The sequence below is a fragment of the Mirounga leonina genome, unplaced genomic scaffold, assembly GCF_011800145.1.
Source record: "Mirounga leonina isolate KUSES-001 unplaced genomic scaffold, KU_Mleo_1.0 Mir_170, whole genome shotgun sequence".
Lineage (NCBI taxonomy): Eukaryota > Metazoa > Chordata > Mammalia > Carnivora > Phocidae > Mirounga > Mirounga leonina.
The window spans coordinates 36144417-36166051 of NW_023270433.1; the positions used below are offsets into that span (position 1 = coordinate 36144417).

General features: G+C 50.6%; 3 protein-coding genes across 5 annotated transcripts in view; 2 read left to right on the forward strand and 1 right to left on the reverse strand.

Moving 5' to 3' along the window:
- Window positions 1-20017, forward strand: CCL19 (C-C motif chemokine ligand 19). Of its 2 annotated transcripts, none has more exons than XM_035016415.1 (4): window positions 1-369; window positions 1043-1169; window positions 1393-1486; window positions 19974-20017. In XM_035016415.1, exons 1-4 carry the CDS (start codon window positions 309-311, stop codon window positions 19992-19994), a joined length of 303 nt encoding a protein of 100 aa, XP_034872306.1. In that variant the 5' UTR covers window positions 1-308; the 3' UTR covers window positions 19995-20017. The 2 variants fall into 2 exon arrangements, with proteins under 2 accessions (XP_034872306.1, XP_034872305.1); XM_035016414.1 differs by lacking the exon at window positions 19974-20017 and adding an exon at window positions 1577-1838 and having other exon boundaries at window positions 28-369.
- The window catches only part of IL11RA (interleukin 11 receptor subunit alpha), a 16514-nt gene continuing 13040 nt past the window's right edge, over window positions 18162-21635 (reverse strand). Inside the window, exon 13 of the mRNA XM_035016410.1 lies at window positions 18162-18936. Coding sequence (XP_034872301.1) covers window positions 18911-18936 — 26 coding nt within the window. The 3' untranslated portion in view covers window positions 18162-18910. The remainder of the gene's footprint in view (window positions 18937-21635) is intronic.
- LOC118017997 overlaps window positions 21010-21635 on the forward strand; it is a 1114-nt gene continuing 488 nt past the window's right edge. The window contains exons 1-2 of one of the 2 annotated variants that reach the window (XM_035016417.1): window positions 21010-21114; window positions 21486-21553. In XM_035016417.1, the coding sequence (XP_034872308.1) occupies window positions 21507-21553 (47 nt within the window). In that variant the 5' untranslated portion in view covers window positions 21010-21114; window positions 21486-21506. Of the gene's footprint in view, window positions 21115-21137; window positions 21190-21485; window positions 21554-21635 lie in introns of those variants that run through there. The other variant, XM_035016416.1, reaches the window with a different exon arrangement.

Here is a 21635-nt window from a genome sequence, read left to right on the forward strand (position 1 = left end):
AGGGAAGCTACTGAGGCAGGAAGAAGGGGGGCTGGGTCAGGTTCTGTCAGAAAGAGGGGGACAAAGGGGATTCCACGGAATGGAAGCGGAGGGGAATTTCTGAGCAGGGAAAGTGAAAGTTCTGAGCCATAAATAAGAGGCAGTTGCAGCTTCGCACAGGCTTTCACACACATTCCCTGAGCCCTCACTGCCCGCAAGGCCGCCTGTGCGCGTCCCATCGCTCCCTCCCGCTGCCAGCGAGTTTCAGCCTCCCGAGACCCAGGCCCGCGCCCACTGTCTCACGGTCTGTCTGCCTCTGTCCGCCCTCCATGGCATCGCAAGCAGCTGCAGTGCTGGCCCTCAGCCTGCTGATTCTCCAGACCTCCCCGGGTAAGGCTGAGGGAAGGCTTACGGTGGGCATGGGGGAGGGGCGTCTAAATCTCAGACTCCCTGGCGCTGGATGTGAGGGACACAGGGTTAGGTCTGCATGTCTGGGTGAGCCCGAGAGTTCCCTGAGCCCTGTGAGTGTGGGTATGACTGGGCCCCCGAATTCAATGTTTGTCAGTCTCTTGGGGTGTCCCGGGGCCGATGGCTAGCCTTCTCTCTGCAGCCTCTCTTTCCTGCTGCCTCAGTTTCCCAGACGGGAGAGAACAGTATGCATTTGTTTACAGTGGGGAAAAAGGGAGATGCTGAGACAGGGCTAATAGTCCAAATATTTAACAATTCATAACTTCTCTAACCCCAGTCTCCTACTACCCTACCCCTCACTCCTCGGCTCTCCTCCCCAACCCCATGCTGTGAACAGCATCAACTCTTCATTTATGCAGCAGTTGAGAGGTCCTAGGGGAGAGGTTGGGGTGACCAGGGCAGCGGCTGTTTACCAAACAGCTTAGAAGTACTTCAATATATTTAGCAAACATACCGGCTGACTAACAGGTTTAACGCCCCCCTCCCCAAACACACACACACACTTGTCCTTCATCCCACTTAGGGCCACAGGGCCATGGCCTCCCCTCCTCAGGGTGTCCTGACACCTACCTTCTTTCTCCCACCCGCACCCCAGCTCTGGGTGGTGCCAACGACGCTGAAGACTGCTGCCTGTCTGTAACCCAGCGCCCCATCCCAGGGAACATCGTCAGAGCCTTTCGCCACCTCCTCATCAAGGACGGCTGTAGAGTGCCTGCTGTTGTGTGAGTTGTGGGAGGACCTCGTGTAGCCTCATCTCCCCCATCAGCCACCGGTGATACCCCACCTTCCTATCTGCCTTCTCCTTGCCAAGCCCAGCCTCTTCAAGGAAGCCCCTGAAACGGGTTCCCAGATGTGGTCCCCAGCCTCTGCCCCTCACACCAAGAGCCTGCCAGGAGGCTGGGTTCCAGGGCTACATTCTCTCTGACCTCTGACCTCTGACTCCAGGTTCACCACACTGAGGGGTCACCAGCTCTGCGCACCTCCAGACCAGCCCTGGGTGGACCGCATCATCCGGAGACTGCTGAAGAACTCTGCAAAGGCAAGCCCGGCCCTCCCCAGCCCTGCCTCCTCCCTCAGAGCCCCTGCCCCAGACCCTAACCCATGACCCTGCCTCTCCTTCCTCCCCTAGAACAAACGCCACAGTAGTTAGCCCCTGACAGCCCTGGAGGGAGCCCTGTGTCTGAGTGAAGGGATGTGACTCACTGCAGCCCTGGGGAACCAAGGATCAGAAGGGAGGACCAGGCCTCCAGCGACTCTGCACCAGACCTGACCCAGCCGGGACGGGGCCTGGAGTGTGAGTGTGAGTGTGAGTGTGAGCAGGGGTGAGTGTGGCGTAGCAGGAGTGCAGCTTCTTCTCTACACCCAGACCACAATGCTTCCAATAAAGCCCGACTGGTACCCACGGATCTGTCTGTCTGCTCTTTGTTGTCTGTCCGGAAGGACCAGAATAGGAAATGGGGAGATGGAATGGCAGATCTCATTTTCCCTCTGCAACCTGAGCAACCTCCTCATGGACCCCTACTTAACGCCCTGTGTTCTCAGGACCAGTTCCCATGATCGGAGCCCCACCTGGTCTCCTCATAGCCCTCTCACTCTCCACGGTTCAGCAATACCAAACCTGTGCCTGTTCTCTGATTGAGCCAAACTCTTTCATGCCTCCCAGTCTTTCTTCTCCAAGGCAAGGTATCCAGGTGTCTCAGGGATCAGGTGTCACCAGGGGGAAGGGAGTTGTCAAGAACCAGCTTTCCTGACTGGGGGCAAGAAGAGACCCAGCTCTACTGCCAGGAGCGGGGAAAGTACCCATCCACCCCCGCCATTCCCTCTGTCTGGAACACTCTTCTCTCTCACCAGCTCACCTGCCTTCCCATCTGGGTCTTGATGACTCTTCCTCCAGGAAGCCTCCCCTGACTCAAGGCTAGATTAAGTAGCCTCCCTCCCTCCCAAACTCCCAGGGCCCTTGCCCCTCTCCCCTTGCAGCTCTCATCACACTGAGTTATAACTGATAGTTTGTCAGCCTTCCTCAAGAGGGATCACATCTATTTTGGTTTCCACTGTCTCCCTGGTGGTCTCACTGCCTGGCACAAAGTAGTCACTCAATAAATATTTGTCTAGAAAATGAGTACAGGGGCACCTGGGTGGCTCAGTCGTTGGGCGTCTGCCTTCGGCTCAGGTCATGATCCCGGGGTCCTGGGATCGAGTCCCGCATTGGGCTCCCTGCTGCATGGGAGGCCGGCTTCTCCCTCTCCCACTCCCCCTGCTTGTGTTCCCTCTCTCACTTTGTCTCTCTCTGTCAAATAAATAAATAAAATCTTTAAAAAAAAAATCTTTAAAAAAATAAAAGGAATGAGGAGAAGATACAACCAGAGACATGGAAAAGATACTAAAAAATGCAAAGATGCGGGGCGCCTGGGTGGCTCAGTCGTTAAGCGGCTGCCTTCGGCTCAGGTCATGATCCCGGGGTCCTGGGATTGAGCCCCGCATCGGGTTCCCCGCTCGGCGGGAAGCCTGCTTCTCCCTCCCCCACCCCCCTGCTTGTGTTCTCTCTCTGTCAAATAAATAAATAAAAATATTTTTTAAAAAAATAGAAAATGAGTACATATGTGAGGAAAGGCTCAGTAGCCAGTGGTGAGGGCCCATCTGTCCACACAGAATGTGACCTTCAGGCTAGCCTTCCTCTCTCACTCAGTCAGGCTGGGCCAGGTCCAGCCCCATCTGAGCAATCCTGGGGCCACACTTGTCAAAGATACTGACAGGTAGACCTGGGAGCCAGAAGGCAGAATGGAAGAGGGCCCAGAGGGTGGAAGGAGGAGCGGCCAGGGAGCTAGGGAGATTTAGCATGGAGGAACCCCACCACCAGCCCTGCAGCCCCTGTGGGCACCTGGGCCAAGGCAACACTAAGATCAGGGAGTTACAGAGAAGGAGTCTCCCCTTCGGGAGATGAAAGCGCTGTGACTCTTGCAGCATACCGCAGGGCTGCTCTGGAAGGAGTGAACTCCTCACGCCTGGGAAGTCCCCTGGGGAAGCTGCTGGTCTCCCACTTGGGCCTCTAAGGGCCTGTCCCACTGAGAGCTGCAAGACTGTGGCACTGGGGTTGGATGCCAGCTGTGACAGCGGACTGAGCATTGTTACCTGGGAAGGGAGGGGGTCATCATTTACCAGCTATACCTCATCTGATAACAAAGCCAGGCCTGGGCAGTCTGGGAAGGGGAGCAGTGGTGAGGGGGTTATGCCAGCCCCTCCTCACGGAGCTGAGTGCATAGCAGCTTCCTTCTCCCCTCTGCTCCCAGAAGTAAGGTATTCAAAATCTCAGATATCCCATCTCCTAGAGCCCCAGGAGTGGGTGGGATGCAGGAACAACTGTTACAGCTGGGAAGTGTGGCCCTGCTGCCTGGAGGAAATGAGCCATCCGACTCGTGCCCCTGTGCACCCATCCATTTCGCCATCTCTGCACCCATTAGACTGCCCTCCATCCATCTGCTCCTCCACCCATCTACTCATCCATCCATTAATTCATCCATTAAGGCAGCCAACCATGGAGCCCCCGGGGGCCCAGCTACAGACAGGTGTCTCAGGGATCCAGTGCCCAGGGTGCCCCAGCAGGCAGAGGACAAACACAGGCGTGAGGGGTACATTGCTTCAACTCCTTCTCAGTTCCCAGGGAAGCCAAGTGGAAGTCAGCCTGCCACAGAGGAAGACAGAAAACCTCCCTTCGGACTCTTGGGGGAAAACCCCAGACAGAGTAGGGGAGCGAGGGCAGGAGCCCTGAGGAAGATGCTACCATGACAGAAGCCCTGGATGCTACCTCCCTGCCACACCGCTGAGGGGGCTACAGGAACAAGTCCTGAGCTCAGTGCCCAGCCCTCAGCCCTGCTTCGGCACTTCACTGAGCCGCTCCAGGCAAGTCTCTTCCTTACTCCCCATCTCCAAAACCTTAGTTCCCCATCAGTCAGGTGTACGGGGACAGGTGCTTAATTTTTAAGAGTCCCTCCAAAGATTTGACTCATGAATCTTTGGGTCTCAGGCTAAACCCCCAGCATTCACACAGGCTCCCCAAGTCATGCACCTTCAGAAATGTCCCTACTTCTTGGGGCCTCAGGGACCACCCTCTGGGACAAAGCAAGAACTGAGACTCAGGAAGAGAGAAAATAATTCAGGAGCTAGTGAAGGGGCTTGGATCGAACAGCCGCTGGCCAGACCCTGGAGGCCTGGGGAATAAAGAATTTCAAGAAAGTCTGAGGAGGTGGACACCCGAGTACCACAGAAAGCAGGCATTTAGCCCTCCCTACCCCTTCTCCAGCCCGTGCCTTCCCATCCCCAGCCACCAACCCCTCCTGGGCACTGGGTCCTAGCCTCTTCTCTCCCTGCCACATACATGAGGGCTTAGCCCAGCAATCTGTGACTTGTCCCTACCCACTTAAACATTCTCAGCACTGTGACTTTATGTAATCACACCTGCTCCCTGTTTTACTATGATTTACTGACAAGGGTGTGTCGCTATCCTGAGTTCTGGCAGGCCAGAGGCCGACCTGCCTACCTGACAATGATGAGGCTGCCACCTTCTCCAAGGGACGGTGTGGACTTATGGCTCCCCAACCAGAATGCAGGGGCCTTGCTGCCCGCCTCTGAGAAGACACCCTGTCTAGGGCACACAGCGCCTGCTACCGGTTTAAGGCCAACAGCTGAGTGAAAACTCCCTACCCTGAAGGCCTAAGGCCCCAGCAGCCAACCTCTCCCTAAAGGGACCTGACATCGCTGCTCAGAGAGCTCCCGGCTCCCATCTACAGGATGGACAACAAACTCCCTGTCCTGTCTACTGATAGAGTTCTCAGAGAAAGGGATTGGACCTGTTCGTCTCCATTGCCAACCCTGCTCCGCTCTGGGGTTGGCACAAAACAAGCCCCAGAACTCATCTGATTAACAAAAAATGTAACTGAAAACGGCCCTTTCCCACGATGCCCCGCCCAACTCATACCTGGAGCACATCCAGTTCTCAAGACATTGGGACTGCCTCTGTTGCATGGGTAAGTGTTTGGTAAGAGCCAGCCCCATACGGTTTTGATCATATTTTCATCAGCTCGTGTTCGATTTCTCGGTAAGCCCCCACCCCCACGCTCCCCTCCTCTGGCCTCCGGGAAACTCAGAAACAGCCAGAAAAATCTTGGAAATAACAGTCTCATGACGGAGCAGGACTCCCAAGTGGGGAATTTCCTCAAGACCCCCTCTGTAAGAATAAGCCGGCCCTCCTGGGCAGAGGACTTCCTCAGTGGCTCCTGAGACTTGTCCCCATGGAAAGACAAGCGGTGTGGCGCTAGCTAGTTCACCACGAGTGCTGGGCACTGCTTTAAGTACTAGTATCATTCGTACGTTACAGCTAAGGAAACTGAGGTGCAGAGATTAAGTAACTTGCCCAGGCTGGACAGACGGTAAAGTGGCAGAGCTGGGGGCATGCCAGCTGGGCAGTTTGGCTCCAGAATCTGTACTCTAAGTTACCACACATACCACCTCGTGAGTTGACCCATCTCCTAAACAAAAATGGGAAACAATCCAGCAGGACCAGGTCTGAGGAAGTGGCTCTCAAGGAATAGGGAAAAGCCACTAACTCTGGGGTGCTAACCATGTGCCAGGCTCCAAGCAGAGTCCTTTATGTGCATTATAGCACTGCATCCTCTAACAACCCTCTGAGGTGGAGGTCACTCGTCCCATTTTATAGATGCGGAAATCGAGGCACAGAGAGGTAGGGTGAGCTCCCAAGTCCACTAAACTAGTAAGTGGCATTGCTGAGAGGAAATAGGCACAGGTCTCCAAGGCTATTTTTTTTTTTTTAAAGATTTTTATTTATTTATTCATGAGAGACAGAGAGAGAGAGACAGAGGGAGAAGCAGGCTCCCAAGGAGCAGAGAGCCCGATGCGGGACTCGATCCCAGGACCCTGGGATCATGACCTGAGCCGAAGGCAGACGCTTAACCATCTGAGCCACCCAGGCGCCCTCTCCAAGGCTATTCAAGTCTCAGGATTCCCAAGGAGGAGCAGTGGAGATGGAGATCAGGCCACAGATATGCTCACATCCTCACCTCCATTCCCAGGGGAGTATCAGAGGCCAGGACCAGGTGATGTTAAAAGGACAGGAGGAATGAGGGGTAGGGCTTGGGATCCTGAAAAGTAGGGGCAGGACAAGGGGGTCGTGTGGGCAAGGATTCTGGAAGGGGTGGGGCCAGCCTTGAGAGTCAGGGAGGGTGGGTGGTACCTCCACAGAGCAGAGAATCTGGGGATCACAGAGGTGGGATAAGACTCCTGAAGGACCGGCTTCTGAGGGCCATGTCCATCTCCTGAGGGCCTAGGATCAAGCAGGACAGGGGAGTAGAACAAGAACGAGGGGAAAACCTCCAAGGATCAGAGTAAATGAGGGAGTCAGACCTCTTTGCCCCTCTCCCATCCCTAGGACCTTCTAGCCTTCCATGGGTCCTGTAGGGAGGCAGAAGACATGAACTGCCCTGGGCTCCAACCCAGTGAAAGTGGGATGGCTTTAACCCCAGCAGCTTCCACCTTGTCCTACCAGGACAACCTGATCCCCCAGGGCTCTGGATCTCAGAGTCACAGTCCCTGGAAATCTGGAACCATCACCATCAAAACCTCAGTCACCTTGTGATCTCATACCTGTCAGATCATTATTTCAAGAAATCTCCTCCAAGAAGCCACCCCTTCCTACCAGGGGCCCAACATTTTAAAAGCCCTTCCTCGGGGTGCCTGTGTGGCTCAGTCAGTTAAGCATCTGCCTTCGGCTCAGGTCATGATCCCAGGGTCCTGGGATTGAGCTCCACATCGGGTTCCCTGCTCCGCGGGAAGCCTGCTTCTCCCTCTCCCACTCCCCCTGCTTGTGTTCCCTCTCTCGCTGTGTCTCTCTCTGTCAAATAAATAAATAAAATCTTTAAAAAAATAAATAAATAAAAGCCCTTCATCAATTCACAAAAACTGACTGACAGGACATCCTAATACCTAATGATGTCCCTATTGCTGACAGGACCCCCATTAATGTCAAGGCCCCCATTACTATCAGGTTACCATTCCTCTCAGGAAATCTTACCACTGTCAGGAACACCATGCTTGTCAGGCAAGACATCAACATTGTATAACTCCAGGGACACCGTTTTCCCTGTAGTCTATGTAAATGGCTCCTCTTGGCATGGCAGCCCTAAATGTCAGAATATCTGTTAGTGTAGGGTCCCCAGTAGTCTCAGGGCTGCCATGATATAGGGTCCTAACCCTGGCAAATCCTTGTGTCTAAAGTGATGCCACATCACTGGAACCCAGAACATTTATTCTTACCAGGCACTGTTCTAGGTGCCGGGGATACAATAGTGAACAAGACAAGATACAGTCTTGGGCCTCATGAAGCTGAATGAAACCCTCTAATGAAGGTTACATTACCCACCTCCACACATGAAAAGGCAAATAGACAAATGTATTAATAAGGATTCTCACTTGCAAGCCACTAAAACTCATTAGCTGATTTAAACAGAAAAGTAATTTGTTAAAAAGACCCTGGGAAATTGTAGAAAATGGAGGAGTAAGAGAGCCCGAGCAGCTGGAACCTCTTCCACATCTTGCAGTAGATCCAGGACAGTCCAGATGTCCCCCCCAGGCAGCATCCCCAGAAGGGAAGCCAAATGCCAATAGCACGCTTATGTCCAGACAGCTGGAGCCCCTGGCCTGCATTCCATGTTTCAGGGGGCTCTGCTCCGGCTCTCCTCCAGTCACATCTCTGGGCACAGGGCTAAGGGGACATGCCCACCTGGAACTTGTGCTTCTCCTTCTAGAGCACATTTCAGGAACCGAAAACTCGAGAACTCTCTGCCCAAGTGGCCCCAAGCAGCTTCCAGAGTCCATGCAGGCCTCTTCCTCAGAGCCATCCTTCCTAGAATGGTCTGCATCACTCCCTGCATCTGGAGGGTTGCCAAGAGGTAGCTATTTCCAGGGAACAGTGAAGGATCTTGTATGTATGGGGCCAGACTGCCTACACCAGGCACATGAGGCCCTTCATGGTTCATGATGGAACTGAGGGTAGAAGAGGAGGGGGTGGGAAGAGAAGGGGTACAAGTAGAGCCCTGGAGCTTGGCTCTCCCTTTACCACTTCATTCCATCATAGAACTCCAAGTAGTCCAAAAATTCTAAATTTGAACCTGGCCTTTGAATTGCTCTAAATGCATATTTTTCAAGACAGTAAGAGAGAGATATTTTTATTTGACAATGTGTTAGCTTGATCTATAACTTTAAAATATTTATTTTTGGGGGTGCCTGGGTGGCTCAGTTGTTAAGCGTCTGCCTTTGGCTTGGGTCATGGTCCCAGGGTCCTGGGATCGAGTCCCGCATCGGGCTCCCCGCTCCGCAGGAAGCCTGCTTCTCCCTCTCCCTCTGCTGCTCCCCCTGCTTGTGTTCCCCCTCTCGCTGTCTCTCTCTCTGTCAAATAAATGAATAAAATCTTTTTAAAAAAATAAAAATAAAGTTGGTTTTTTTTAAAAGATTTTATTTACTGGGATGCCTGGGTGGCTCAGTCGGTAAAGATTTTATTTATTTATTTGAGAGGGAGACAGAGAGCATGAGCGGGGCTGGGGGGTGGGGGTTGGTACAGAGAGAGGGAGAAGCAGACTCCCCATGGGGAAGGGAGCCCAACACAGGGCTCGATCCCAGGACCCCGAGATCATGACCTGAGCCGAAGGCAGACGCTTAACCGGCTGAGCCACCCAGGCGCCCCATAACTTTTAAATATTTAGATACATGGTATGTTGGCCTTCATTTGCACTGTTGCTCCAAGCCCCACAAATGTTAGGTGATCAGCTCACCAGGTTTTACCTCTGGAATCACAACTACAGTGCCCCTGGAAAACACACATCAGTTCTGCCACCACTCCTATCAACATCAAAATAGATTCTCTACTAATCCTGCTCCTTTGCATCACTACTCTCTTCCTATTCACAATCCTTGGAAGGTGTTTCTGATGGGTTAAACCTAAGTCATGTGCCCAAGGCCTAACAGCAAAAGGGGGGAGAATTAGTATGTGACCTTTGGGTATTTTATGATGGAACATAACTATTGGTAACTAAGACTAATAGGAAATTCCTCAAATATAGAAAGGGGTTAAGGTTGTAGGCAGTGAAAACAATGATAAATACCTCCACAGTCTACCCTCTGGCTATCCAACATCAAAATACACCCTTTGTCCCAAACCCTAGGCTTCTAAAAAATTTAAAGGCATCACCAAATATAATATCACTTTTGCTTATACAATCAAAAAAACTTCACTACTCCTCAAAGAGAGACTATTCAGAGTTTTAGCAATTACCACATCTGTCTTAGTCAGCTTGGGCTGCCAAAATAAAATACCATAGTCTGGGTGGCTTAAAAAACAGGCATTTATTTTCTTATAATTCTGTAGATTACAAGTTCAAGATCAAGGTCTTACAAGCTCAAGATCAAGGTGCCAGTATGGTCAGTTTCTGGCGAGAGCTCTCTACCTGTCTTGCAGATGACCACCTTCTCACTATGTCCCATGACCGAGAGAAAGAGATCTCTCCCTCTTTCTCTTCTTCTAAGGCCACAGTCCTATCAGATTAGGGCCCTACCTTTCTGACTTCATTTAATCTAAATTCCTTCCTAAAGACCCTATCTCCAGATACAGTCACACACAACCAATTTGGCCCACAGCAAAATCCAATTCTAAATCCAAGATCTCAGGGTAACATCGATTCTTCTTCTAGTTTGTTATAATCTCATCTCTACTCTACAATACCTGGTTACCACCAACAACACACCTGATGGGTCAGGATAGGCTAGGTTATGTTGCAATAACAGATGACACCAATCTGAGTACCTTAACACAACAAAACTCTATTCCCCATGTATACCGAGCCTGCTATGGGTCTAGGCGGGTCCTTAGCACAGCTGGTTTCCATGTGGTGGCTCAACGTTCTAGGCTGCCTTGATCTTTTGGCAGCTCCTTCATCTCAACACATGTTTCCATGATCACTGCAGCCAGGAAAGACAGTCAGGGGATCTCTTGTTTAAACACTTCTATCCATAAACGACACATGCCATTTCCATACGCATTTCACTGGCCAAAGTGTGTCATACAACCATGCTTAACTTTTATTAAAAAGATTTTATTTTGGGGGCGCCTGGGTGGCTCAGTCGTTAAGCGTCTGCTATCCGCTCAGGTCATGATCCCGGGGTGCTGGGATCGAGCCCCATGTCCGGCTCCCTGCTCAGCGGGAAGCCTGCTTCTCCCTCTCCCACTCCCCCTGCTTGTGTTCCCTCTCTTGCTGTCTCTCTCTCTGTCAAAAAATAAATAAAATCTTTAAAAAATAATACTAATCCTATTTTTAAAAGATCTTATTTTGATAAAGAGAGAGAGCGTGCAAGAGAGCATGAGCAGGGGGATGGGCAGAGGGAAAGGGTCAAGCAGACTCCCTGCTGAGCAGGCAGCCTGACTCAGGGCTTGATCCCAGGACCCCTGGGATCATGACCTGAGCCGAAGGCAGATGCTTAATCAACTCAGCCACCCAGGTGCCCCCAATCATACTTAACTTTAAGGGAGCGACTGCCAGGAGGAGAAGTAAATCAGCATCTTGGTGAGTAGTAATAATACCACCACAAAAATCTATCTTCAAGAACGGAATAGGGACACCTGGGTGACTCCGTCGGTTAAGCGTCTACCTTTGGCTCAGGTCATGATCCCAGGGTACTGGGACCAAGCGCCACCCCCTCTTCACCCTGGGCTCAGCAGGGAGTCAGCTTCTCCCTCTCCCTCTGCCCCTCCCCCCAAGCATGTGCATGTGCTCTCTCTCAAATAAATAACGAAAATCTTAAAAAAAAAAAAAAAGATGGAATAAAGGAGGATGATAGAAAAAGTCTTCAGTTAAAGAAAGAGGGCCATTTCAAAACCAGGAGGAAAATACGGTTAGAAGCTATAGTCTGGAGTTAAGAAACTAGCCCTGGGGCTTAACTAGCATTTATTAGGTACTTCCTTCTCATACTGGTTTTCTATTGCTATATAACAAATCACCACACATTTAGGAGCTTCGAAAAATCCAAATTTATTATTTCACAGTTTCTGTGGGTCAAGGGTCCAGGTCCATGTTGACCGGGTCCTCTCTGCTCAGGGTCTCACCAGGCTGAACTTAGGCCTCCGCCAGGGCTGCAGTTTCATCTCAGAGTCAGCGTCCGCTTTCAAACTCACCGGGTGTTGGCAGTCAGGCTTGCAGGACTGAGGCCCTGAGCTCCTATAGCTGCCTGCCACGTGGCCCTCTCTACAACATGGCGGTTTGCTTCTTCAAAGCCAGCATGAGAGCATCTGCTGCTGCTGCCTTCTCTTTCTTTACTCCTTTCTTTCTTTTCTTTAAAGTAAACTCTACGCCACACATGGCGCTTGAACTCACGACTCCAAGGTCAAGAGTCACGTGCTCGGGATGCGTGCGCGGCTCAGTCAGTTAAGGGTCTGCGTTCGGCTCAGGTCATGATCCCAGGGTCCTGGAATGAGTCCCGCATCGGGCTTCTCTGCTCTGCGGGGAGTCTGCTTCTCCCTCTGCCTGCCGCTCCCCGCTTGTGCTCTCGTTCTGTCAAATAATAAATAAAATATGTTTTAAAAAAAGAGTCACATGCTCTCCTGAGTCAGCCAGGCACCCCCCCCCTTTTTTTTTTAAGAGAGAGAGAGAGAGATTGAGCACATGAGTTGGCGGGGGGTGGGGGGAGGGAAACAGAGGAAGAGAGAGTATCCTAAGCAGGCTTCAGGTCCAGCATGGAGCCCGGCTGCAGGGCTCTATCTAACAACCCTGAAATCATGACTTGAGCTGAAATCAAGAGCCGGATGCTTAACCAACTGAGCCACCAGGTGCCCCAAAACACCCCCTTTTTAAGTTTTCTTTTTTTTTTAAGGCTGCTCTTTATTTCTTATCTCTAAACACTTTTTTAAGGGGCTCACCTGATTAGGTCAGGCCCATCCAAGGTCATCTCCCTTTTGATGAACTCAAAGTCAACTGATTAGGGACCTTAATCACATCTGCAAAATCCCTCTATTTTGTCATTTATCGTAACCTAATCCCATATTAGGAATATCCCATAAGGATATTCCATCATATTTACAGGTCAAGAGGTTAAGGTGATCTCAAATCAAGGAGATACAGGGCATACACACCAGGGGCAGGAATTTTAGAATTATGTTCACCACACTTCCCCTGTGACTCATTCCCTCTACCTCCAACTGGCACTTCACCTGGTTGACATTCTGTAACTGCAAAGAGACTCAACCCTTCACACTCAAGGGATACTAGACTCTAGTGGTCCTGCCTGATTAAGGTCACAAGGATTTTCCATTAACTTTGACCACTAAGCATGGCATCACCAGGAGGAAGTGCCCCAAGTACCACAGGTATTACCCACAAACACATAGCCTCTCTCACCACTTGCCCTTCCCCTTCCTCACCCACATTGGGATTAATCCCAAACCCCTGTTCTTCCTCTGAGCCTCTTTGCTTACTGTTCATTCTACCTGGAATGTCCTCTCTCCTGCCTCACCCATACTCGAGGCTCTGCAGAGATCCCTCCTCCATGTAGCCTCCTCTGCCTTCTCTCTGACCCCCCAGAGTTCTTCATCTCCAGCCACATAAATCACTTTCTATTTTGGATTCAGGGGCCCCTGTTTCCTGCACTTCTCCCAGCAAGGAACCCTGGGGCCTGGAGTAGCCCAAATTGCAGGAAATGGAGAGGGGATGTTCAGAAAATCCTGGCAGTGGTGTTATTTCAAGCTCAGAGGGCAGGAGGCAGGAAAGGGGGGTGTACTATTATTGCTCAAGACTTCTCCCCATCCTGATGTCCTGTCACCTCTGGAAGTCCTATGCAATGTTCTACCTACACCCTGGAGTGAAGGGCCAAGCTCTGCCCCTCTGGCTGGGCCAGGACCCTCTGGATATGGACAGAAGGTTTAGAAAAGGATGGGGTGTGAAGCAGACCCCTTCCTACGATCAGGGACTTTCAGGGGTTGAGTCATTTGGTTTCTTGCTCATTTCCAGCTCCTTTCTGGAAGAAGACGGCCCAGCCTCCCCAGGCCAAAGCCCCCACTTCACAGGCCAGGAGCCACACATTTTCACTTTCTGCATACACTAGACGCCCTCTATAGGCCCCATGAGGTTGAGAGCCCAAGCCGGAAGCCTCATATCTCCTTTTCCCTATGCAATAGATGCTCCCTGCAGGCCCTGTAAGGTTGGGGATCACAAACGATGGACTGAACAGCAACCAGAATACACACCCACATACAAACAAGTGCTGACACCCTCACCCACTTACATATGTCCTACTCACACACACATACACAGCCAATCGCTCATATACATCAAAGGACACACCACAGACATTTAATCTTATAATCACAATATGGACACAAGGGCATATCAGACACACATGATTCGTGCACGTGTCATGGACACACAGACACACAAACACACATGGACAAAATCTTTTGTCCTAGAGAGGAGTATTTGTTTGGAAGAAATAGGTTGAAAAGCCACCTGGGGAACAGGTGACATCCTGAGTGATATAAAAGGAGGCTGAACTGCTTCTAGGTCTAATAGTGCTTGTTGAGTGGAGAGCCCTTTGTTTTGCCGGGTACTAGAATGGTTTTAGGTTTGGAACAGCGCAGATAAGAGTTGGGGTATAGCTATTAAAAAGAGAAATTTGGAGTTTGCAAGAGCTTAATCTATATAATTTGTATGAAAGCTCATTCTTAGAAGCTGGACTCTTGAACTCAGCAAGCTAGGTTGAACTGTCCTCGCTGCATCCAGGATACCATAAAGAGAAGTCTCCTGATACCGGCAATACAAGGTGGGTGATAAATGAGAACAGGGCTGGACCTAACCTTCACTGAGTTCCCACTGTCAGTGAGGCACATGTACTACTCACAGGATATACATTATTTCTATTTTACAGGTGAAGAAACTCTCATCTCTTCCCTCATTTGGCCAAGGTCACAAAGCCAGATTCAAACACAAGAGTTTGAATATTAAAATCTTGTTGTTTTCCTTCATTGGTAATGACAAATGCAAGGCATACATGCTCCCACTCCCAGCTCATGTTCCCAAAAATATTGATCCGGACCAAGGACTGGCAAACTATGGCCCATGGGAGAGATCCAGCCTGCCACCTGTTTTTGTAAATAAAGTTTTATTGGAAGGCAGCCATGCCTGTTCATTTATATATTGTCTGTGGTTGCTTTGGGGCTACAACAGCAAAGATCAGTAGTCACTATAGAGACAGTATAGCCAGTAAAACCCTAAATATTTACTATCTGGCCCCTTACAGAAAAAGTTTGCCAACCCCTGATTCAAACTCGGCCTCAGAACTGGAGTTAGCAAGTGAGACAAGGCTTATTGCCTTCAGAGTCTTAGCCCTGAAGAGTAGTCAAGTAAATAAATGAATGGGATAGAGCACAGATGAATGAACAGGTGGATGGATTTTATAGGTAGTGTATCAGAGTTTGCTCCAAATACCAATGTTCTGCCATTTATAAGCTGGGAAACTTTGGAAAAATTTCTGGGTCTTAGGTTCCTCATCTGTAAAATGGGAATAATAGTAATTATTATTCAGAGCTCTTCCCATTGCAAATGACAAAAACCCAACTTAAAGTAGCTTAAGCAAAAAGTTAAAATTGTATCACATAAATAGGTCCATTAAAAATAGATTTTAGGGGCACCTGCATGACTCAGTCGGGTAAGCATCTGACTCCTGATTTTGGCTCAGGTCACGATCTCAGGATTGTGAGATCGAGCCCCACATTGGACTCCACAGCTGGGCATGGAGCCTGCTTAGGAGTCTCTCTCTCCCGCTCCCTCTGCCCATCCCCCCAGCCACGTTCTCTCTCCCTCTCTCTCAAAAAATTTTTTTTAAAAAGATTTTAGTCTACTTCTGCCCTAGGTGTCCAAATGATGTTAACTCCATCTTTTAACTTATAATTCTTTTTAGGGAGTTTCATTCCTCTTGTAGATAGCAGGAAATATGGACCCTGGAAGCCTCAAGTCTACATTTTTATAGTAAGCGATCTAAAACAGAGGCCCTCTGGGGTGCCTGGCTGGCTCAGGTGGTAGAGCAGGTGACTCTTGATCTCAGAGTTGTGAGTTTGAGCCTTTTGTTGGGTGTAGAGATTACTTAAGAATAAAATATTTTTAAAAATAGGGGCACCTAGGTTAAGTGTCTGCCTTTGGCTCAAGTCATGATCCCAGGGTCCTGGGATTGAGTCCCGAGTCGGGCTCCTTGCTCAATGGGGAGTCTGCTTCTCCCTCTAACCCTTCCCCCTGCTTGTGATCTCTCTCTCTCTCTCACGCTCTCTCAAATAAATAGTTTTTAAAAAGTCTTTTTTTTTTAAAGATTTTATTTATTTGACAGACAGAGACACAGCGAGAGAGGGAACACAAGCAGGGGGAGTGGGAGAGGGAGAAGCACACTTCCCGCGGAGCAGGGAGCCTGACATGGAACTCAATCCCAGGACCCTGGGATCATGATCTGGGCCGAAGGCAGACACTTAACGACTGAGCCACCCAGGCACCCCAAAAAGTCTTAAAAATATATATAAATAAGGGACAGCTTATTTATATAAGCTTTGACCCATAGACAAAGATGGGTGGACATGGACACATGGATGGCTGATAGAGAAGGCAGAAAAAACTGGGTCCACAGTTAAGTTTGTCACATCATATGCTCTAGGGCTGGAAAAGGAAACAGAGGAGCACTCTACAATTAGTCTCTTAGGAGAGGTCTCCTCCTCTGGTCTGTCTCTTGGGCCTCTTATCGGGTGAGGAAAGCACTTGCTCCCCTCCCTCCTACCTAGTTTCCTTGTCTCTGTAAGCTGACCAGCCCCTCTGCTCAGAAATTCTCTCTCCATCACCACGATAGGGAAAGCATGGTAGAAGGGGTATTCTAGGCCAGGCCAAGCTATTCCTCTGACTCAGCTTGGGGCATAGGAAAATGGGTCAACAGGGGAAAGGGTCAGTGCTGGCTGGGTCAGGAGGGTGAAGCCCTAGATCCTCAGATGTGAGATACAGGAATTGGATCTGCTTCCAAAATTTCCCTTTAGCGATACTTGTCTGAGGGAAGACCAGGTCTCAAATGACAGATACATAGGCACTGTCATGGGCCTAGGGAGACTTGGTGAACCTGAGAAGGGAACTTCTCCAGTTTTTTTAAAGACTTTTTCTTGAGTGAATGAGAAAGAGAGCGTGCACACGAGCAGGAGTAGAAGCAGAGGCAGAGGGAACAGACTCCCCAACAAGCAGGGAGCCCGACCCATCCGGGGTTCAATTCCAGGACCCCGGGATCATGACCTGAGCCTAAGGCACATGCTTAACTGAGCCACCCAGGTGCCTCCACCTTCTCCAGTTTTCTTGCTACTTGTCATTGTTCTAGGGAATCTGGGGAACCACCTGGCTTCCACTTTTCCCACTCCTCCCATCCCCGGGTATCTTTTTTTTTAAGATTTTATTTATTTAGGGCGCCTGGGTGGCTCAGTCATTAAGCATCTGCCTTCGGCTCAGGTCATGATCCCAGGGTCCTGGGATTGAGTCCCGCATCGGGCTCCCTGCTCGGCAGGAAGCCTGCTTCTCCCTCTCCCACTCCCCATGCTTGTGTTCCTGCTCTAGCTATCTCTCTGTCAAAAAAATAAATAAATAAAATCTTTAAAAAAAAAAGATTTTATTTATTTATTTGACAGAGCACAAGCAGGGGGAGCAATAGGCAGAGGGAGAAGCAGGCTTCCCACTGAGCAGGGAGCCTGACGTGGGACTCGATCCCAGGACTCTGGGACCATGACCTAAGCCGAAGGCAGATGCTTAACTGACTGAGCCACCCAGGTATCTTAGAACCCAGCCCCCCACCCCATTCCCAGGTATCTTAGAACCACAAAGAAGAGCTGAGGTGAGGAGAAGCCTCGGAGAGGTACTCCTTACTCTGACCTCTAATCTGGAACCAAGACTTGACCCCGAGCCTTGAGACTGATTGTTCAAATTCCTCCAGGAGAGGACACTGTAAACGTTCCCCTAAGGGTGACAGTGCCGACGCCCCCCTACACACACACCTTGCCTTGTCCAAACTGCTGATTTACTAAGATTCTCAGAGCTAAAAGATAAAGAATGGGAAATGGGCGTGGGAAGGCTACTAAGGAGTTATGAAAGGGATAGAAGTTTCTTCTAGAGACAGTGGGTAAAATATTCAATGGAGGGATGCCTGGGTGGCTCAGTTGTGGGCAACTGCCTTTGGCTCAGGTCATGATTCCAGGGTCTTGGGATTGAGCCCCACGTCGGGCTCCCTGCTCAGTGAGGAGTCTGCTTCTCCCTCTCTGCCATTCTGCCCCCGCCTCGCCCGCTTAATGTGCTCTCTAGCTCTGTCTCTGTCAAATAAATAAAATCTAAAAAAAAAAAAAAATTCATTGGAAAGGTATCCTACCAACTCATGTACTCCAATTCAATTCAGACACTAACCATTCAGCATCAGACTCCACAAGTTTAAGGGCACAGTCCCCAACATGTCTGCCCCCATTTGTGGGGTTCCCAGGCCATGTGCATTTCTGACCAACTGGCTACAAGCCCAGGGAGTTCCCAAGACCCCTCAGCTTCAATATTTCACTAGAAAGACTCATGAGAGTCAGGAGTGCTATACCTACAGTTTTTTTTTTTTATAAAGGATATAAATCAGGAACAGCCTAATGAAGACACAGAGGGCAAAGTCTGGGAAGGTCTCAAATGCAGAGCTTCATGCTCTAAACCCCATTGGGCACATCACCCTCCTGGCACATCAATGTGTTCACCAACCAGGAAGTTCTACAAGCTCTGGTGTCCAGAGTTTTTATTGAAATTTCATTATGTAGGCATGACTGAATTGGCTGAACTCAATCTCCAGTGCCCCTCCCACTCCAAGAGGATGGGCAGGCTCAAAGCCCTGACAATTCAGTGACATGGTTGGTTTTTCTTGTGACCATCCCCGAGATGATCCTAAGGCATCTCATCTCTTAGCATAAACTCAGGTGTGACCATCCAAGGGGCTCATAAATAACAAAGACATTCCTATTACTTGGGAAATTCAAAGATTTAAAGTCTCCTTTTCAGAAATCAGGGACAAAAACCAGTCAAATTCTTTATTACACAACAGAAAGGAAGAAATTTCTGGATATAAAAAATGAAGGCTTCAGGTGGCCATAAACAAGAGACAGCTACAGCCTCACACAGGCTCACATACACATCACAGAACCACCATGGACTCCCTCCCCCTCATCATCACTCTTCCGCTCAGTCTCTGCCATCCAGCACACAGTCTCATGCAGACTCCACACAAGCAGGACTTCTGCAACCCACACACTTGCTGCTTCCAAAGATTCTACCCATTTGTCCATCTCTCTCCGTCTTCCATGGTCTCCTGCACAGCACCACTCCTCTTCTCAGCATACTGATTTCGTGGTCTCCCCTGGAAAGGGGAAGGGGTAAAATGGTAAGATGAGGGGCAGAGGAGGGATCAGGGAGTCTGGGAAGGAGACTGTGAGTTCAGGTCAACACCCAGGTCCGAGAGTGTACACGTGCCAAATGGGTGTGCCCTTGCGATTGTGTTCCTGTGTACCGTCGGTATACCCGTGCATCGTGCACCTTCCTGTGCAATCTATACATGGCCTTGTGTGCTGTGGGTGTGGCCACGTCCCAGGTGTGACCCGTGTGATATAGATGTGCCTGTGCCCCTGCTATTCCTGAATGTGCCAGTACCCAGATGGGTCCTGGGGCCTCTGGCTGCCCTTCTCTCTAGAGCCCCTATCTCCTTTAGCCTGGGTTTCCAGAGGAAGAAGAGGACAGTGCACGTGGATGGAAAAGAAAGGAACACTAGAGCTATGACACTGGGGATAGGCATCCTGAATTCTAGTCAGGGCTGTGGTCTTCCCACCTAAAAGTCCCTCAAGCCCTAACCCTTATACCCACCCCATCCCCACCTCTGAGCGATGCCAACAACTCTGAGGACTTTGTCTCTTGGTGAACCAACACCCAATTCCCAGGAACATTTTTGGTGCCTTTTTGTTCCTATCTCCTTCTCATTGATGGCTGTAGGGTACTGTTGTCTTGTGGGGGAGGGTGAAGAGTAACCAGACTCTTCCTCTCCCAATCACCTCCTCTGTCACCTGGGCTTCATCATCTTACTTCCCTTTTCCTTGCCAAGCTCCTCCCCACAAGGAAGCCCCTGAAACAGGTTTCCAGATGTGGTCCTCAGTTTCTGCTCCTCACACCAAGGCCTGCCAGGAAGCTGGGTTCCAGGATTGTTCCATTCCTTCTGATTCCAGGTTCACTGTGCTGAGAGGTAACCAGTTCTATGCACCTCCAGACCAGCCCTGGGTGGACCGCATCATCCAGAGACTGCAGAACTCTGCAAAGGCAAGCCCGGCCCTCCCCAGCCCTGCCTCCTCCCTCAGAGCCCCTGCCCAAGACCCTAACCCATGACCCTGCCTCTCCTTTCTCCCCTAGAACAAACGCCACAGTAGTTAGCCCCTGACAGCCCCGGAGGGAGCCCTCTGTCTGAGTGAAGGGATATGAGTCACTGCAGCCCTGGGGAACCAAGGATCAGAAGGGAGGACCAGGCCTCCAGCGACTCTGCACCAGACCTGACCCAGCCGGGACAGGGCCTGGAGTGTCAGTGTGAGTGTGAGTGTGAGCAGGGGTGAGTGTGGCGTAGCAGGAGTGCAGCTTCTCCTCCACATCCAGACCACAATGCTTCCAATAAAGCTCAACTGGTACCCACAGATCTGTCTGCAATCTTGTTTGTGGCCCAGGCAGGGAAAGAGAGGTATGAGAGGGAGAAAGAAGGTGGAATGGGGGGAAAGAGTAGTGTACCCATTTGCCGCACTTCAGCCTGAGGGAACTTTCACTTCACTTATTTCTGGTCACTCCCCTACAATCCAGCCAGAAGGCTCTCTTCCTCCCTCCCCAGACTAACTGGGGCAGCTATTTCCAACCTCCAACACTGGGTTAATTGCGCTTTCTAGGCTCTACTGCAGCACCCTCTACTGCCTCCAACCAGTGTGCTGTGTTTACTGTAATAATCTGGCTTCTCTACTGCTATATACCTATTCCTAGCCTGATATATTTGCTGATTGAATGACTGTGGGAACAAAAATCACAGGAAAATAAATTTCAGCTCAGAGAGGAAGGGCTGTGACCCTCTGGCCATTAAGTGACTTGGCCAAAGCCACTCACACATCAAGTACTTCTGTAGCCTGCTCCATCTAGGCTAGGACCGCTCTGGAGACCTATTCCTCCCCAGACCAGAGTCATACAAGTGGCATCAGGGCAGAGGGCAAAGAAAAGTAGACTGGGAAAACAGTACTGGATAGCGTCCCAAAGCTCCTATCTTGCTGCCTGGGGCTGAGGTCTCCAGGGAGAGAGCTCCAAAATCTGACTCTACCCCCACAAAAGAGGGTCCCGTGCTCCGTCCGCATCCCAGTTAATAGGGCCTGACTCCGCCCCTTTAGTGATAGATGGACCCTGGCCCCACCTCCAGCGTGACACTTTGACTCCTCCTCCTCTGAAGAAACGCTCAGACTTCGCCTCTTCCGGGTAATAGGCAAGCCCCACCCCTGGAGCGCGACGGAGTCCCTATGACGTAACGGTAACGGTCTGTTTCCGGGGTGGAGCCAGAGAGGGCGGGAGTTTAGGCTGCACCGACCCCTCAGCCCCCCTCCAGGTGATCCCAACCCCCGAAATCCTCACCCAGGGCCCCAAATATCCCAGGTCCATGACCGCAAAGCCTTTCGCCTTGACCCCCTGAATGCCCCAGGCCCCCGAGGTGACCGACCTCCTATATCCTTAACGTCTGGTGCCTCCCAATTCTGCAATCCTACCCTGTCCCAATGTGGCAATTGAGGCTTCCCGGGGGCACCTGCCTCAGATTACCTGAGAACAGGCCAGATTGGCCCCGAGAATGACAAAGAAGGGGACCTAGGGTTGGGGTATCCTTGATCCAATCATGCCGCTCCCCAGGAGACGTTCGGAGCCCAGGACATGTCGGGATTGAGGAGATACGAGGTGGCGCTGGAGGCGGAGGAGGAGTGAGTGGAGGCGGGTTCTGCGGAGGAGGAACCTAGCCGCTCGGGGGTGGGGGGAGGGCGCGAGTTCTCTGCGGGCGGGAGG